The 19,091-nt window shown below is 49.1% G+C and overlaps 1 protein-coding gene across 9 annotated transcripts in view; it reads right to left on the bottom strand.

The window, feature by feature from the left end:
- PTPRU (protein tyrosine phosphatase receptor type U) overlaps positions 1-18,751 on the bottom strand; it is a 363,596-nt gene extending 344,845 nt beyond the window's left edge. For 4 of the 9 annotated variants that reach the window (XM_083626766.1, XM_083626767.1, XM_083626769.1 and 1 more), the window contains exon 1: positions 18,361-18,736. In XM_083626766.1, coding sequence (XP_083482892.1) covers positions 18,361-18,433 — 73 coding nt within the window. In that variant the 5' untranslated portion in view covers positions 18,434-18,736. Of the gene's footprint in view, positions 1-18,360 lie in introns of all 9 variants that reach the window. The other 5 variants (XM_083626768.1, XM_083626770.1, XM_083626771.1 and 2 more) reach the window with 3 other exon arrangements.
- Between the last annotated feature and the right edge of the window lie 340 nt (positions 18,752-19,091).

The following is a 19,091-nucleotide window of genomic DNA, read 5'->3' as shown; positions in this document are numbered from 1 at the left end:
ACCTGGAAAGCAGCAGAGGTGGTGGCCTCTGCAATGCAATAGCTCCCAAGGGAACCGGCATCCCCTGGCCTTGCCTGAAACCACCCCCATGGCTGCCATTGCCCCAAGGGCCAAATCTTTCCAGAGGAGTAGGGGAGAAAGAAGTGAACGGGGCATGGGATTTTCCCCCTCAAATTTCTCCTTCCTTCCCTTATTCTGTCTTCAGAAGCTTGGATAGGGCTGGCAGGCTCCAGAGTTCAGCACCAAGACTTGGGTTATGGCGTCCCCCATTCTCAGGGCTTCAGTGCACCTCAAGGGTAAATATCTCAAGGCAAGTCTCAAATGACCACCTTTGAACCTTGGTTCCAGGTGTTTTCCAGAGGTTTTATTTTAAAAGCACTGCTTTGAAGAAGTTGTGAAAGAGAAAATACTCCTTCATTCTGAAAGCAAAAATATTGCTTGAGAGGGAATTTCCCCAACATTTTCTCGTAAGAAGAGCCTGTTGGATCAGGCCGACAGCTCATATAATCCTGTGTCCTGTTCTTGAAGTTGCCAGCCAGCAGAAGGAGCCCATCTCATTTTGCCGCCTGAGGCAAAACAGCAAGGCGCCACTTCCTCTTCCATTGGAGCCCCACCTGCCTACCCACCAAAGCCTCACTTACTGGGGTCTCCCAGCAGCAGCTTCCGGTGAGATCTCATGGAAGTCTCGTGAGATTTTACTGGAAGCTGCTGCCTCCGCTTCTCCTTGCTTCTCTGGCAGCAGCAACAGGGACAGGCAGGGCACCCACAGAGGAGCTGCCTCACAGGAACCCACCACCAGAGGCAGCTGCCTCAACCCACCTTATGGGCAGGCTGGCCCTGCCAATCAGATGCCTGTGGGGAAACCTGAAAGCAGGATTCAAGCAGCAGAGCACTCTCCAATCCTGTGGTCTCCAGCAGCTGGTATTCAGAAACATTACTGCCTCCAACCTTGGAGACAGAGCAGAGCCATATTCCATTTTGCATTTGTTAATGAAAGTAAAGAAAACTGAACATTTAAGGGAGCCTCAAGAAGTCAGTTGCTGACATACACACACACACACACACACACAGTCTCACAGGGCATTCAAGTACAGTGGCACCTCGGGTTAAGAACTTAATTCGTTCTGGAGGTCTGCTCTTAACCTGAAACTTTTCTTAACCTGAGGTACCACTTTAGCTAATGGCACCACCGCACGATTTCTGTTCTCATCCTGAGGTAACCTGTAACCTGAAGCGTCTGTAACTCGAGGTACCACTGTACAATTTTCTTTTAAAAAAGAAAATCAGAGAAGGCACTTTGTAATGCTGAAACCTTGTGTCCCACACAGGTTTATTTTCCTGAGCAATGAGCAAGTCCCCTCTCATGGCAGCACACCCTTCTTCTTCTGTCTCCCCCCTTAAAAAAAAACCAACCCTCTCCCTTCCCTCACACTCCATGGCCCTGATGAAGACGCACAGGGCAACAGTTGGGGAAGACGCATCTGGCGGACGGAAGCCAAGCCGATTCGTTCCAATCCCTGACCCCAATCCCAAGCAGGCGTTCAAAGAGAGAACGTGTCTGCTCAGTATTCCAGACAATAGCGCTCACAGCAGGAGAGAGGCAGAGCTAACGTGGAGGCCAGGGAAGAGGATGAATTAACCATGGCTCTCCAGAATACATTACCACAAACAGGCTGGAACTTTGAGAAAGGACGGTGGCTCAAGCTAGCAGCATTTCCCCCTCCCTACAACACACACCCCATGGCATCTTTTGCTCTCAGCCGGTTGCAGCCCAGCTTTGATCTTCCAACCTACGTTTACACATCACTTATTGATCAATGGCTGTCAAATGGGGAAGAGCTGTAGCTCAGTGTGGCACAGAACATCCTTTGCATGGAGAAGGTCCCCGGTCCCATCCTCAACTTCTCCAGGTAAAGCGGGAAATGTCCCCTGTCCAAAGTCCTAAAATCATAACACTGTACAGTTGGAAGAGAACCCAAGAGTCCTCTAGTCCCCCACAATGCAGGAATCAATAATCCTTGACAGGCCATCCAACCTCTGTTTACAAACCTCCAAGGAAGGAGAGGCTACCACATTCGGGGGGGGGGTCTGTTCCACTGTCAAACAGCTCTTAACCACAGAAAGTTCTTTCTAATGTTTCGTGGGACTCCCCTTTCCTGTGATCTGAATCCATTAGTTTGGGTCCTACCCTCTGGAGCAGCAGAAAACAAGCTTGCTCCATCTTCCCTTCAGGTATTTGAAGATGGAGAACTGGTGCCACTCAGTGTACTAACACTAGGGATGGGGGAACAGGTGCCCTCCAGATGTCATTGACTCCAGCTCCCATCAGCCCCAGCCATCACAGCCAGCCATCAGGGGTGATGGGAGTTGGAGTCCAGCAGCAGCTGGAAGACCACAGGTTCCTCATCCCTGCACCAAGCTATCCCTCTCTGGGGCATAGCAAAGAAGGCTTTGTGTCACTGTCTGGAGAAGGACCAAAGAACCTTCTCCAGCTCAAGGGGCACACTGCCTTCCGAGCAACCTTCCAGGGGCCACATGCTGGTGGCGGGCGGAGCAATGCATGCACATGTTATCTTTGTACAGTAGTCTAGCTTCTACATGCACTGCTCTCTATCCAGGGAAGCAAGAAGCTTCAAGGGACACTTTTCAGCTAAGCAAAGGCATCAAGGAGGGTATAAAGGAGGGCAAGTGGGAGTCGGCCCATGGAGAGTCCTAAGTGCCTGATTTGCACTCAGGACTGAGGTCTCCCGGAACTGGTCTAGAGCTTCACTCTAACAGCAGCAGTGTTCCTGTTCTGTAAAGATATGGGGCTTAGAAAAGAGAAAGTAAGTTGCAGTCATTTCGAGACCCCCGCCATGGCTGTGGGGTCCCGGGCCTGTGCCCCATAGCTCACTGCTTGCTGTTTCCCTGCCATGGATGCCCAGAAAAGGTAATGTTTGCACAGGGCAGAGCTGGCCATGGATTCTTGGTCTGTTCAGCCCTTGCAACATACTGTGCAACGGAAGCCATTTTGCCCTACATGCGTAAAAAGGTTCTCCCCTCAGGTGGGAAACAGCTCCGGCTTGTTCCAAGAGGTAACAAACATTATTCAAGGAGCACAATAATCAGAAGAAGCAGGAGAGGAGGATCCATTTGCAAATAAAATGACACAGTGGAAAAATATTCCCTTAAATGCTCCAACTTAATGCAGGGAAACCAGACAGTTGAGAGGCTTCTGACCTGTTGCAACAAACAAGGCATTTTCCACCAAGGTTGGCAGCTTGCAATCCTGACATGGGCCACCAAAACCTGAAGGAATTCACACAGAGCGATTAGAGTGTTGAACTAGGACCTGGAAGACCAGGGTCCTGATCCCCAGTGGTGAGCACAGCTCACTGGGCGGTCCCAGTCACAGCCTCATAGCCTAACCTACCTCAAAAGGGCTGTTATGGGGATGGAAGATGAAATACGATACGACATCTTTATTGTCATCGTCCCATACAGAACAATGAAATTAAAAAATCTACATAAGACATTCAAAAACCCCTAAAAACTCTGAAACCCCATTTTAAATAGCTGTGTACGTCCCCCTTGAGCTATTTCAGGAAGGACGGGCTACACCTGCCTCGTGCTGCTGCCTTGGCCACCCTCCGAACAACGGCAAGGATGCAAATCCTTTTCATCCTCGTCTTTTTACGAGCCCATTATAAACAGACTATCGTGGATTATAGACGTGATTATCAGAGTTTAGTAACCTGGAAAAATATAAATATACATTCAGAGAAATGAACTCCAAGTCACTAACTCAGGAAAGCGTTGAGACGGGGAGATGCACGCACACCGAGCGGAGGAATGTCAACTGCAGCTCCATCCTCAGGGCTGCTCATGAATATTTTTCAATCATGCTGGGATCTAGATCCAGTGGAGAGCCCCTCTTCCCTCTGGCTACCATGGCAGAAGCTGTCAGAGGGAGAGAAATAAGCAGTACCTCAGACTTCCGGTTTGCTGAGGAGGTAATGGCAGCAAGCTCCATGTCGTCCGCTTAAAGGACGGCATGGTTCTGGCAGCTAGAGCCTTGGGGGTGAGCGCCAGGGCTAGGCGCCCCCCCCAAAAAAAACTCCCCATGGAGGAGGCTGGCCTGAATCCTTGGGTGGGTGGGTGTTGTTGGCCGCTGCTGAGCTGCACTTCCCCCTCTTTGGAGCACAGAAGAGGTCAAGTAAAACAGCTGGCCTTGTCTGGTTTCTTTGGCTCGAAGGTGAGATATGTGCCCTTGACAGACCATCTTCATTCCTTGAAAGTCCTTTATTCCTTTATGTTCAAAGCAGTAGCTTGGGATTTTGGTTTTTTGAATCTAGGATTAATGAAGCCAACTTGGAGCTGTTGTGATTGCCCGTGCTAGTTTATTCTCAAAGAGCCTGCAGCATGCAGAACTACTCCTGCTCCTGGAACTGCTCAGGCTGCTATGTACCCTTGTTGAGTCGGTCAGTGTAAGCACTGGAGCTGGGGTCCTCAACGTGACCACCATGAGGCCCTCATATGGGGAAGGACCATAGCTCAGTGGCAGAGCATCTGCCTTGCAAACAGAAGGTCCCAGGTTCAATCCCAATCATCTCCAGATGGGGCTGGGAAAGACTCCTGATTGAAATCAGTTGCCAGTCAGTGTAGACAATACTGAGCTACATTAGGGTTGCCATACATCCTGAATTTCCTGGACATAGCTGGGATTCAGCCGTCAGAAACAGTATTCAGGCGGAAACCACCTAAATGTCCTAAATGCTCAACATCTTTTGTGTCCGGATTTTCAGTTTTTGGAATGTGGCAACCCTAAACATCGACCAATGGTCTGACCTGGTATGAAGCAACTTCTTATGTTCTTCCTATGTCCTTCCTATATGAAGGACTTTGGAGCCCTAAGTAGAACAGCTGATGGGCAGGAATGGAATGGAATTGTAGTCATTTGTGGGCCTAATTCAATGTGCTCACATTCGTGCTTAAAGTCCTTAAATGATGTAGGCCCCAAATGTCTAAAAGACTGCCTCATTCCCTACAGACCCTCCCAGGTACAAATAGAAGCAGACAGGGCCCTCGTAGTAGTCCCTCAGCACTCAGAGGTGGTGAGGAGGGGTTGGCCTGGGACAGAGCCTTCTCGGTAGTGGCCCCTCAGTTATGGAACTCCCTCCCCACTATACACAATGTCAAGTAGGGCAAGTAGGCATGGCTAGACTGAAAAGGCCTGGTGGACCAAATGGGAAGGCTGCTTAGGCATACCTAAGCACTTAAAAGATTTTGGTGCCCCCCTATGTATCTAATTCAAAATATGAACAATAATAGGCCGTAAAATAATTTATTTATTTTTTGAAATGAAACAAAACCTACTATATGATGGAAAATAATGTTTCTTTTTGTGTACTGTAATTCAAATTGATTTATATATGGGGGGGGGGAGAATTCTCCTATTTTTTCTAATTAAAAAGTCTTTTATCAGATCCTCAAAACTAATATTATGTAACACGTCTGCTTCTATACTTAGCAGAGATGAGGCATCCAGCCTGCCTTGTTGCACAGTTGTTCTACTGGGATTTTTAAATATACTTCAACTGAGAAAATGAAGGCTCAGCTGAGCAATTTGTGACCATTAATGTTAAAAACCTGGCAACGGAAAATTCCTGTGGTGGCCCCCTTCCCTTGATGCCCTAAGCATGTGCTGATGTTGCTTAATGGCTAATCCAGCCTAGTTCCCACGGGTGGTTTATATACAAAAATAAAATAAAATGAACAGTAAGAGATCAACAAGTAAAATTAAGAGACCCACATAAAGCCAATGAACCTGACTGCAAGCACCATTCCTCATCCCATAATTATCCACCCAACCCTCCAGCTGCCATATTACAACTTTCTGGTGGGAAGTGTCCAACTTTTAACTCTGTTACATTGGTCATCTCTGTCTCCCTTACTAACTCCCTCCCTCCCTCCCTCCTCTCTAGTTGAATATCAGGTTGTCTGTTGCTGGAAGGCCTGGCTGTTTCATTTTACAGCAATCCATCATTCCCCAGCAGCACACTTTGGTATTATGGGTTATTTATTTATTTAGATTGCTACCAGGTCCCCATTCATAAATTTTAACACGGTTAGCCTGCTGTTGAAACCAATTAAAGCTACAGGTTGCAGCAAGTGCATAAAGGTGGGCTGAGATCAGGGGCAGAAGCTGCTTTGCCCTAAAAGCAAAATAAGCTCCTGTCCCTCTCCAAAGGACTAGAAACATGCTGGTCCATCAAGCTCAGTACTGTCTGCACAGACCTGCAGCAGCTCTCCAGGATTTCAAGCAAGGGACGTTCCCAACCCTACCCAGAGATGCCAGAGACTTCTGCATACAAAGCACATGCTCTCCCACTGAATTACAGTCAGTCCCTAAGCTTTCCTAACACCAGGTGAGTTTGGGGATGGAATGGAGATAGGAAACCAAGCAAAGTTTAGCATTGCACTGCTCTAGCCTAACTGCTTGTGAGCAGTGTCAGATACTCATATAAGCTAGGTGACAAATGGCTCCTTAAACCAGGCTTGCAGTCGCCAAAAGCGGAATGTCTAGTTGACATTTTGGGGCCAGACGGCTCTGAAGACGCATTTTTCAATACGACTTTTGAGGTCCTGAAATTCATTCTGATTGTACAGATAAAATTCAACAGATGATAGAATTCCACAGGATGTGTTGCTAGTGTTTGAAAACAGTCAAGATCCAAGGATCCCAAGGCATGCACCTCCAGATGGTGGAGATGTCAGGCACCATCCTGGTGCCCGGGCATCTTCACTTGGCCACAAGTGGCCGATAGCCAGGTGCTAAATTTCAAATGCTGCGTGTGAGCTTCCAGAGGTGCCTCTGGAAGACAATTTGCTGGATTGGATGTGCCCCAGATCCAGCAAAGCATTTTTCTATCCTGTCCTTGATGTGATGATGTGGGTGTTACATAGGCTGGATCTACACTGACTGTAAGGTAAAGGTAAAGGGACCCCTGACCATTAGGTCCAGTCATGACCGACTCTGGGGTTGTGGTGCTCATCTCGCTTTATTGGCCAAGGGAGCCGGCGTACAGCTTCTGGGTCATGTGGCCAGCATGACTAAGCCACTTCTGGAGAACCAGAGCAGTGCACGGAAACGCCGTTTACCTTCCCACCAGAGCGGTACCTATTTATCTACTTGCACTTGGACGTGCTTTCAAACTGCTAGGTTGGCAGGAGCAGGGACCGAGCAATGGGAGCTCACCCCGTCGTGGGGATTCGAACCGCCGACCTTCTAATCGGCAAGTCCTAGGCTCTGTGGTTTAACCCACAGCGCCACCCATGTCCCTCTACTGACTGTAGAAACACTAAAAAGAAAAACCTGTTATATAGCTCTCAATGCAATTTTACATTGATGATTTTATACTGCTCTAAGCGCCCTCTGGTGTCACATGTTTATAATGTATTTATAATGTTTTAACTGATCTGTATAGATTAGTCCACAGTGAAGACACCTCTATTAGGCTGAGTGGGACACTGCCCCACTAACCAACCAACATCTGCCTGCATGCCTGCCTGCCTTCTGACTTACAACCAGTCCAGAGGGGTGGGACGGCCTATCTGCTTCCTTCTCCTTAGTCCCATTGTTGCCAGTGTAGAATGTAGTAGGGAGGAGGAGGAGGACAAAACTAGCTGGCTGCCCCTACTGCTGTGCTCTCTGTCTTTACCTCACCTATCCCAATGGGCAATATCCACCACTGATGTTACAAGCAGGTCCTTACATCCAGTGCTTTTTTCTATAAAAACAGTTTAGGGGTACTCTCATTTTCCTACTCATATGGAAACATTGCCCCTCAATGAGGCCAAACTTAGATTCACAAAATGTTTTGGGGTATGCGTACCTCTGCATCCCCCTCCCCCCGAAAAAAGCGCTGCTTACATCCATCTGCGAAACACTGAAGCCTATGGATTCAATAATAATTTGAAGAGGGTCTCCTATGGAGGATTTCCCATTGAAGGGCAAGTTCTGGACTGGTCCAGGGGCTCCTCTGCAGAAGCATCCTCTTCTGTCTCGAAGGGCTTCAGGAGGCAGGAGTGGCTGGCAGCCCAGCAATCAGCGCAGGTCAGATTGGGACGGCCACAATGCCTGCAGCACACCATTGCCCTGGGGCACTGTGGGAAATTCAAAACGCAGTTCCCAGCCAGCTGACACAGTTAATCCAGGACAGGCCTCAGCAGAGCAGGATACCAAGTGCTAGTGCCCATCCAGATTCCTGGATTCGAAAAAGAGGAAGGTGAGTGGAAAACTCGCCCACAACAACCCGGCAGCGGCTGCTTATTCTGCTGGAATTTATTCACTCTCTGGAAGACTCCGGCGGGTCATTTTGAGGAGCAGAAGGGAGCGAAAACAACTTCAGGCTGTTAGGCTTGGCAGAGGAGTAGAGAGTTGATCAGGGCGCTCCCTTCTCCACACCGACCCCCTGCGGACTTCATTTGCATCCCCCCCGGGTTCGAAAACAAGACTTCTGCATTCCCTGCTCACTTGACTAAGTGCATTTTAAAAGCAACAGACCAGAAGTAGAAGAAAGGCGAAGAAGCCGTTATTCTGTTCACAGAGACGATCATAATTAATACATGAATGAAATCTCAGCAGGCTTCCTAATTACAGCACCCACCATTCTGGCTACATCTGGAAAGGTGGCTGACCCGATTAATATTCAAGCTGCTGCCAGGGCTCCACAGCCCACTCAGGATGCCTTAGGATGCTTGAGGACACCCCGTCACTTAACCCTCCATCCCATAGCTTTCTCCTTCCATTCCATCTCTCCGGCGAGGTCGCTTGGCTCTTTGCATGAGGCTGTCTGTCTCAGAATCCCTTCCTAGTGGAGGGGGTTGCAGATTCTCTCTCCTCACCCACATTGTTTAAGGAACAAAGAAGAAGCCTCCTTGTGTTCTCCAGTGATGGTCCAATTAGGACCAAAGGCTCAAGGGAAGTTCATTCAAACAGGAACAACAGGGCGTTCCATCACGAGGGGTGCAACAGTTGGAGACAACCTTGGAAGCGCAGCCAAGAGGGAGTAAGGGCCACCTGCTGATCGTAAGGTTTGGTTGAATGTCGTTCACATAAAAATGCCCTGTTGTCTTTAAAATACATGTTTTTTTTAAAAAAAATGCATCTGCAAAGTGCTTTGCAATCTGCACCTTGTTCGTTCCTCACAACAACCCTGCCATGTAGGGCTTTGCTATTCCTGTTTTACACAGAAGTGTGAAACTAATACAGTGGTACTTTGGGATGCAAACGGGATCCGTTCTGGAGCCCCGTTTGTATCTTGAACAGAACGTAAGACGTGACTGTGCGTCTGCGGGTCACGTTTCGCCGCTTCCGCGCATGCGCTTGATGTCATTTTGACTGACTGCGCACGCGCGAGTGGTGAAACCTGGAAGTAACACGCTTCCAGGTCGCTGTGGAGCGCAACCCAAAAATACTTATCCTGAAGCGTATTTATCCACAGGTATGACTGTAATTAAGTTGGTTGTGTAGATGTCAAACACTAAAAGCACACATGCAAAGAATTCTGGGAACTGTAGTTTACTCCCTCACAGAGCTACAATTCCCAGCACTCTTAACAACTTACAGTTGAGAGGATTTCTGTGGGGGTATATGCAGCCCTACTCCAGGCCAAAAGCAAGACAGTCTTTTGTGCAAACATGAGGGATTAATCAGGCATATTCTGGTACATGCTTGCTTTGCAACCAAAAACTGAATCAATTCTACAGAAATTACATCCATGCCGGCTGTTCCGATTTTCTGGACACTGCTCTGTGGTACGTGAAAACCCTGTATCACCCCTGTTTTAGAGCAGACTACTGTTACAAGCGGGGACGCGGGTGGCGCTGTGGGTAAAACCTCAGTGCCTAGGACTTGCCGATCGTATGGTCGGTGGTTCGAATCCCTGCGGTGGGGTGAGCTCCCGTCGTTCGGTCCCAGCTCCTGCCCACCTAGCAGTTCGAAAGCACTCTTAAGTGCAAGTAGATAAATAGGTACCACTTTATAGCGGGAAGGTAAACTGCGTTTCCATGTGCTGCGCTGGTGCTGGCTCGCCAGAGCAGCTTCGTCACGCTGGCCACGTGACCCGGAAGTGTCTTCAGACGGTGCCGGCTCACGGCCTCTAGAGCGAGATGAGCACGCAACCCCAGAGTCGGACACGACTGGCCCGTACAGGCAGGGGTACCTTTACCTTTTTACTGTTACAAGCAAATCCCTTATTTCAAAGTTGAAGGGTAACAGTTTAGGCCCCATAAATTCTGAGCAATATAGTAAATCGAGTATTTTTAAAACATGCATTCTTGTTTCCAAAACCTCAGCAGACACAAATGACATTGTGAAGTGCATGAGGACTAGAAGAATTTTATTAACAGGCAACACAAATCAACTCAAAAACACACACTCCCTTCCTCTCCTAACACTGTATTCAGGGATTTCCGTCTGAACCAGCAACAAATAACATAGTCAGCTGCTACTGTCACAACACTGATAGACAGTGGCTCTTCCAGGAAGGGGATGGGGGCCTCTCCCAGCCCTGCTTGAAGATGCTGGGGATTGAATCTGGGACATTTTGCATGCAAGGCCATTTCCCATTGGGGGTGGGTATCTTGGAGTCCCCACATGGAAATGTAGAGGCAGCTGCCAGATCCTGGACGACAACTTGGCAAAGAATAATTACAGCAAACCTCATCGCCTCCAACAGACATTTCCTCCGAATCCTGAATCCAGTCCAAAGTCAACCCCCCACCCACCCACTGAATTTGTAACTCGCATCCAAGTAACATTAGCCAGAGAAGACCTGGCCAACGCCACGCCCCCAATCCAGCAGGAACCCGAGGAACGTCACTGCAGAAATATGGGATTGTTTATTCTAGTGCATCCATCATATCCGGGAGCATTTAGAACTTGGCTGGCTTTCCACACTGCCCCCTCCTTGTAGGCAAGGAGCACATCCATGCACAGAACAGTATTTCATTTTCTGTTTGTGTTGCAGAAGCACTCAGCAATACCACACAGTTACTCGGAGCTACAATGGCACACATGCGCCCTGAGTACAGCACACATTTGTTGTGCTGCCACGGTAATGTTGCCGCGTGCAATGGCAGGAGTTGCTTACACACACACACACACACACACACACACACAACCCATTGCTGAGGACTGCAGGTAGCAAAACATTGGGAGCTGCCTTACCCCAGGTCAGACCATTGCTCCATCTAGCTCAGTGCAGATAAGGTAGATAGCGAAAAGTTTTGCTCCTTCTCTCATAATGCTAGAACTCGTGAATGTTGGAAGGTTTGGGACAGATAAGACAAGGCGCTTCTTTACACAGCACATAGTTAAACTGTGGAACTCACTGTAGCGATCACACAGGGTCCCCAGACGTTTCACCATCTATTGATCCCTGTGCCACCACTTTATTTCTCACTGCCACCACCCAGGCCCTACCTGGGACAATATTGAGTCCAGTCAGGGTTAAATTGAAACATAAACTTCTGTTTATTTATTGCAGTTTAACAAGTGTGTGGTTTCATAAACGGTATCGGTCAATTACATTCATGGGGTGCCTATCCAGACCTATAACTTCCGCTACCTGCTCTCACTCACTAAACCACCTCTCAGATATTTACTTGTCTTCCTAGCCCCTAACTGCTCCTGACTCAGCTTATTTCGCTACACTAACTCAACCTAACCACAGACTCTATCCCAACTCACTCCCACTCCAACCAACCACCCAACTTCCAACAAACTGCTCATCGAACTCCTCCCTTTGCCCCTCCCAGAGCTGGTTGTATAGTCCCACTGACTCCACCCCCCTGGGTCCTGACTGGGCAACCTGTTTAACTATTTCACCTCCAGCACTCTCTCATATGTTAACATCACACTCACCCCCATGGGAGGCAATCAGTGCCAGATTAAACCCTGTGGAGGCCCCTAGGCAGTCAAAATCTCAGGGGCACCCCACTCTAGTGGGGTTACACCGAACTAAGAAAGCTTGGTTGTAATTTTCTTTCAAGATCAAATCGATGTTATTTTGATCCATTGTCGCAGAGCCCCTAAGTGGCATGGGGCCCCTAGGCTGGTGCCTACTCTGCCTATCTGGCACCGGAGGCAGTGATGGAGTGGACCAATTCCTGGAGGAGAGGGATACTGAAGGCAGCTGGCCATGATAGCTATGTTCTGCCTCCACAGCGCTAGAGGGCGAGCAATGCTTCTGAACACCAGCTTCTGGAAACCACAGGAGGGGACAGTACTTTTGCATCTTGTCGGCCACCATGAGAACAGGATGCTGGACTAGATGAGCCATTGGCCTGATCCAGCAGGCTCCTCTTGTGTTCTTTTTGTTTACTCTCACCAGAAGTCCCAGACCAGGGTTTCAGGCAGCGGCCATTCCCAGCCCTATCTGAAGATGTCGGAGATGGAATCTGAGACCTTCCGCATGCAACACCAATGCTCTCTCTCTGAGCGCTGTTCATCTGATATTCACCATTTTCTTGGCTTTTATTTTAAATTGTACTCTACCCTTACCTTAACTATTTTATTTTATTTTACAATTCACCCTAGGACCATTTAGCAAAGGGTGGGCTATAAGGGCACATCAGGTCACATTCAGAAGCCATTATGCTTTACTGCATGGAATCTGCTCCAGGGGCTCTCCCAACTATCTAGAGCTGATCTGGAAGGGTGCAAAGGCATGCAGCCAGGAGGAATTTCTGTTGCACAAGTATGGGAGACATGGTACTCATTCAATGCTTTCATTCCCATAATAGAAGCAGGCGGGGGGACATCCCAAAGGATGGCCACGTCCATATGGAATTTGCTTATGCTCTTCCTTTGTGGTTGTTCACCCTTTGAGCCAAAAGCTTCCGCCATTTTTTCCCATGGAATTCATTTTTACCTTTGCCACTGCCCAGTGGCTGGGAATCTGCAGGCACCTGTGAAAGTTCCATCCTTTTGGTAGACCTAACTGTGACCTCTTAGTCCCCATACCTCACGGTGATGTGCAGAACAATCCTATACAGGTTTATTGGGGGGGAGGGAGATGAGGGTTGCCAGGTCTGCAGCATCCCAGACACTGACACTTCAGGGTCCGAACCTGAGCCACTGGTGTGACCCCTGCTGATGTCATGAGGATAGGCCATGGTCATTCTCCCTTTATGCTCCCTCCCATCACTGAGCCCTGGAGACAGAAGTTAATTGGGAGAGGGGAGGAGGGAATGGAGGAAGGCAGACACACACGCACACACACACACACACACACACACACACACACGGACCTATGCAATAATTTGTAGCTGGCTCCTGCCAGGCTGAGGTTTGCAAGCTGCACACACAGCCATAGAACTGGAAGGGACCCCGAGGGTATTCTAGTCTTCTTAATAATAAAAATTAAAGGCTCTCTCATCTACCTGGAGATTCAGTCCCTCTCCCTGTGACCTGGAGTGGGCCAGGCATACCTGGAGACTTCAGATCAGCCCTGGGGATCTGGCTGGCAGCCCCAGGGAAGTCCAATGGCACTGGCTAATAGGTGTTTGCAGCCTAAATATGTGCAGCTGAAATAAATGCATGTTCTACCACTGCCTATACAGTGGGCAGCCTCTGCAGACCAATCCAAAGGTCAGCACCTAAACGTTGTCTGCAGAGTGTGACTGGAAATCGATCTGCATATGCACGGCTTGTTGGCTCTACACGGTACGTCACGTCAACAAGCAGAAGGCACAACCAGTGGACATAGCCCCTCTTCAACTACGAGGACTTGACAATAAATCATTCCCTCTGTTTCCAATGTTCAGGCTGGGAGCCCCATTGCTGATGGGGCCAAAACAGCACCAGCCATCCACAAGCAAGGTGTCAGGCCATCCCGAGGCCAGAAGAAGTTACGAGAGAAATATTTGAGGGAAACACCCTAAGAGGGTTTCATAATCCAAAACATCTGGAGGGCACCAAATTGGGGGAGGCAGCCATGATTGGTGCATGGTGCAGGGGAGGGCTCCTTGCACAGAAGTTGGCACTTGACATTGCAGCTATCAAGTGACCAATGCTCAAGCAGCGACCTGCGTGAGATTCAAGGAAAGAACTTTGCTTGCCTGTGATGTTCAGGGCTTGATGGAACAAGCTTTCAATCAGCAACAAGTTTGCAGAATCTGCTAATGAGTATGGGTGGCTCACTTCATGCAACTTATCTAAATCACACAAGAGAAAGACTGTTGCCATATAACCGCATCTGTTTCAGCCAGGCAGCCTGCAGGGCATTCAAAGCAACAGTACTGGTAGAGTTTCTGCTGGTGTGAGTGGCAGGTGGGGGGGGGAACTCGCTGCAAATTTGTATCACCTGGAGTATCAGGCATTTCCAATGATCAAGGCTCATGTAAGAGGAATGTGGCTCCCCATCAACACTTGAGGAAGAAGGCCTGTAGCTCGGGGGTCAGCATCAGATTTGCATGCAGAAGGTCCCGGGTTTGATCCCTGACATCTCTAGGTCGGGCTGGGAGAGAACTCATGGCCTGAAGCCCTGGAGAGCTGCTGCCAGTCAGTGCAGACAGTACTGAGTTAGATGGGCCAATTGTCTGTGGAAGGCAGCTTTCGATACTCCTACCATTACCTGTGTAATGAATGCTTGGGTTTATGCAGGGAGAAGCTTTCCTCTGTTCGAGAAAAGAAATTGCAGTTGAAGAAAAAAATCACCACTGAGAAAACCCTATCACAGCCCTCCACTGAAAGAAAGATGCATATTCCTTATTCATAGACACACACACATGCAAGAAAATGACAGATAAAAATATGCTTATACTATACAATATATAGGGACATAGGAGGTGGCTGCTTTGTGTCAAGTCAGACCATTGGTCCCTCACCCCTGGTACTGTCTACACTGACTGGCAGCAGCTCTCTGGGGTTACAGACAGGGAGTCTCCACTAGCCCTACCTGGAGATGCTGGAGACGGAACCTGAGACCTTATAAGTGACTCCACCACTGAGTTATCATGGCCCTTTAATTACTTAAAGCCCCAACTCAAGAAGATCCCGGCAAGTCCAGATGCTCAAGGACTGCAGAATACCAGCAGGAAATGAAAGTAGAATGCCAAGTTGCTCAAGAACTGGGAGACAGGGCTTTCAGCATTGAGCTCTGCAAAAACATTGCTTTCTCTTCCTCTCCGACAGCAGGAGGCATCCCCCGTGTCAAAACATATCATCCTTTAACAATATTTTTGGGGGAGGTTACGACTCCCATCACATCTCATGCCGATGGGATTCCAAGAAATTGAGGGGAGGGGGCAGCACACAGGTTCCCCACCCTTGCTTTAGATACTGCTGGGGGGCTGTTCCCTATGCAAGGCCTGCCCCAGCCCCATAGCTGTGCCTTAACTTGGAGAGGCAAGTTCCCACTGCCCCCAAGAGAACTGATTTCAAACTTGCAGTGTCAACCATCCCACACACACTTTAGCAACTGTGCTAGAAGGAACACCATGCTTATTATGTTATGTTGATGTAATTAGCGCTCTGCGAAGAGAAATCCACATGGCCAGGGCACTTGAAGTCCTTCCCCTCTAAGTGGTGGGTGAGGGGCTAAGATCTGGAGGATCCTGGGGTCTTCCATGTACCAACTCCCACCTTGATGGCAAAAAGCTCACTTCTCTTGTACCCCACATGCCGCGGCTGGGAAAAGGCTAGGCAATAATAATAAGGCATGTGTGCCCCCACCCCCAAGAGCATTCCAGAGCCATTCATTCCATCTGGAGGAACTCTCCTCCCTGCTACTGCCGGTAATGAGAAGCAGAAAGGACCCGAGAGAAACCTCCACCCGGCGTCCCACCTTCTCAACATCCCTTGATGCCCAAAGGACCGATTGCACGTTAAACCCATTGAAGACTTTTGCACGTAGCCTGTCAACCCTTCAGTCGTCTGTCACTAGAACCGGTGTTGGTTTCAAATCGCAGGGGCAGCTTTTTAAACTTTAAGAATGCTTGAAAGCAGACGCTGAGCACTGTGCATTTATGGGGGGGAACCCAGCCAAACCAGATATGACTTAGGAAGCAAGTGTTTCCAGAACACAGCAAGCAGGGGGTTGTTGCTATGGGGGTGGGGGCAGGTTGCTCCCCCAGCGACACCCACAATCAGGTCAACTGATGTTTGTAGGTTTCCAGACACGGTTCACAAATGTACTGGATCGTCAAGCAAAACAGAAACCTCAGTCGGTGAACCGTCGTCAAAAATTCCTGCAAAGTGGAATTAAAAAGAAACCACAACACTAGGCTTAGAATGTAGCACTTAGGGGAAAGGGAAAAAAACTCTCCACAACCTACAGCTCTTGGTCTCATAAAGGTTTCATTGCAAGCAATATATTTTCAAAGGCGGCATGCAAGTCAGGTGTTGAGATGGCAATATTGGGATGGGATTTTTTTTTATTAAAAAAAAGTAGAGGTGCCATTAAAAATATTAACTGTTTGACATTTTAAGAAAAATGCTTAGCGGTCTCTTTTGTTCCCTTCTGTGATGTGTTGGTTTAAAGGAAGGATGTGACTCTCATGAGGGGGGGAGGGAGAGAGAGACACATTGTGGATGCTCACAGGTCAATAACACAGCAAGTCGTCTATGGAGAACACAGATCTATTCCTAGCAAATAAAGGCAAGTTTGAAGTGGTTGCTCACAGGTCAACAGCACAGGAAATCATCTGTGCTGAACGCAGATCTATTCCTAGTCCGTGCTAGGTAAGTCTGATGTGTCAAAGACATTTCTCCAGCTGTTTTTTTATTTAAAAAAATGCCAAGGAAAATAAAAGCCAGCCTTTGCATTCTCAACACAACACACATAGAAAGAGTCACACTTTCTACTGCCTTTTACAAGCTTTGCGGTAAAAGCAGTGACTGGGGAAAGTCAAAAGTTGGCCCATTTGCTGGTGTTTTATTCTAAGGAAACGGTTCTCCCTTCGGGATCAAGGCAAATCGAGCAAGCATATTATCCGGCCACCTTCCTCTCGCCCCTGGAACCTCTCTCCTTGCAAAGTACAGTCAGGACAACTTGCAGGGTTAAGGGGGGAGAGAAGCCCCCCCCCAAAAAAAGGCACAAGACCCTCGGGGTATGTTGGACACCCCAGGGGATCCCTTAAGGTGGCGATACTTTAAAGGGGTCCCGGTGAAACCGTGCCACACAGTCCTCTAAAGGGGGCATCCCAGGACTTACTGCAAGGAGAAGGGTAAATGTTTGGGCGCCCGTCTTGAACTGTGAGCCAAAGCACTCAGAGACAGTATCTCCTGAAAACCCCTTTTCAGACAGTTTCAACCATAAAGTACTTCATCATCTTCATCTTCATCACCGGACAGGACAAAGAGTGTGGTCTCTGGCTTGTAGCCTCTTTTCAAATCATACACATACAAACATATGTATTCGGAAGCGAAATGAGGGAGACAGCTAACCCGGTCCTTCCGCCTTATTTCCCCAGAAACACGTTTGCAAGCCTTCGGCAACACACAAGTCGCAGGCTGCGATTCTACACCCTCCTACGTGGGAGTAAGCCCCGCTGAATTCAATGGGGCTTACTTCCGAGTAGACGCACTTAGGGTTGCACGGTCAACCACCACCGCCGACGAGAAAGTGGACAAAAAAGGGGGAAAGGGACCGAGGAAACGCAGATTCAAGCCAAACCCCAAAGGTCTCCAAAATATATCATCTGGGATAGCTGAAAAGCGTCAGATCTGCCGCAGTTTAAAAGAAGTTGGGGGAGATGCCGGGGATATTTGAGTAGGGGGTTGAGATTGAGGGTTGCACTGAACTCCCCTTAGCCCCAGTGCCTTCTCTAGTCAGACCAATCCGGAGCTCTCGGGGACCTTAAATCACTTTAGGCAGGACCGAAAGCGAGAGCAGGGAAAGGGGAGGAAGTTTTCCCGGTGGCTCGTTTTACAGCCTCTTCCCGAGCAGGAATTTAAACACACACAACGCCCGCCCGCCCCGGCTCTCCAAAAACAACAGCAGCCCGCCACCCTCTTCCCTGGACCACGAACGCCGACAAGGAAATGCGCCACCAGGCAAACAGGTCCGTTTCAAACTCCGGTTTGCCGCCGCCTCCCAAGCGCTGAGAACCCGCCGGCTCGTTCCTTGCGAGACGCCTCCGAAGTTAGCGAGAGAAGGAAGGAAGGCAGGCAGGCAGGCAGGCAAAGCAGCGAGGGAGGAGAGCGAAAGCACAAGTTGAGCAACGCAAGTACTGGGCGCAAAGCTCCCGCGAAGCGCCTAGCCAAACTCTCCAAGAAAACAGGCTGCGAAACGCAGCGGCGGCCGGAGGGAGCGAGCGGGGCGGAGAAGGGGGCTGCGGGGAGGAAGGACTCGAGGGTCTCGGGGTGCTGACCTGTAGGCGTCTCGGTCTCCAAAGAGCAGATCTGGAAGGTTAACATGAAGATCAAAGCCCGGGTGTTCTGCATGTTGTACGAGAGCAGAAAGCCACCCTCCAAAAAAGTTCTTTTTTTCCTCTCTCTTCCAAGCTTCTTGGCGTCCCTCACTCCCTTCTCTCTTTTCTTCCCCTGCTCCTCTTCCTCTCTTTAAATAATTTTAAAAAAGAGAATTATTCTTCTGCCAAAGCTCAGCAGAAGCTTTTTCTCAGAGGCGCGCCGGAAAGTTGCCGAGAGAAGCCATTGATTCCCCCAGTTCCAGCTGAAATAGCAGGAGCCTGATTGGAACCGAAAACCTTCGTCCCCAAAAAAGAGAGAGAGAGAGAGAGAGAGAAGGGGGTGAGCAGCACCGAACTGACGTCAGGCTTCCAGGGAAGGGAAGGGAAGAGAAGAAAAAAGTGCGGGGGGGGGAGAGAGGAGGAGAGAAACGACGGCTCTGAACGGGAGGCGAAGGCCAGGATTGGAAAGGCAGAGGATGCCGCCTGCTGGTAGAAGTGGGGAAGGGCAGACAGAAGAGCAGGCAAGGGGGGGCGGGGGCGCAAAGCAGGAATGCAATTCGGAGCCGCTGTTATCTACGTATCTATAAGGCAAGCGCGCGCGCCTGAGAGAGAGAGAGAGAGAGAGAGAGAGAGAGAGAGAGAGAGAGAGAGAGAGAGAGAATAGGGCAGCAATTTATATTAAGAACAGAAGA

The sequence above is a fragment of the Podarcis filfolensis genome (genome assembly GCF_964270895.1).
Source record: "Podarcis filfolensis genome assembly, chromosome: 8".
In the NCBI taxonomy this organism is placed as follows: domain Eukaryota; kingdom Metazoa; phylum Chordata; class Lepidosauria; order Squamata; family Lacertidae; genus Podarcis; species Podarcis filfolensis.
Note: the sequence above shows the minus strand (reverse complement) of the source record. Positions and strands in the feature narration are given on the sequence as shown.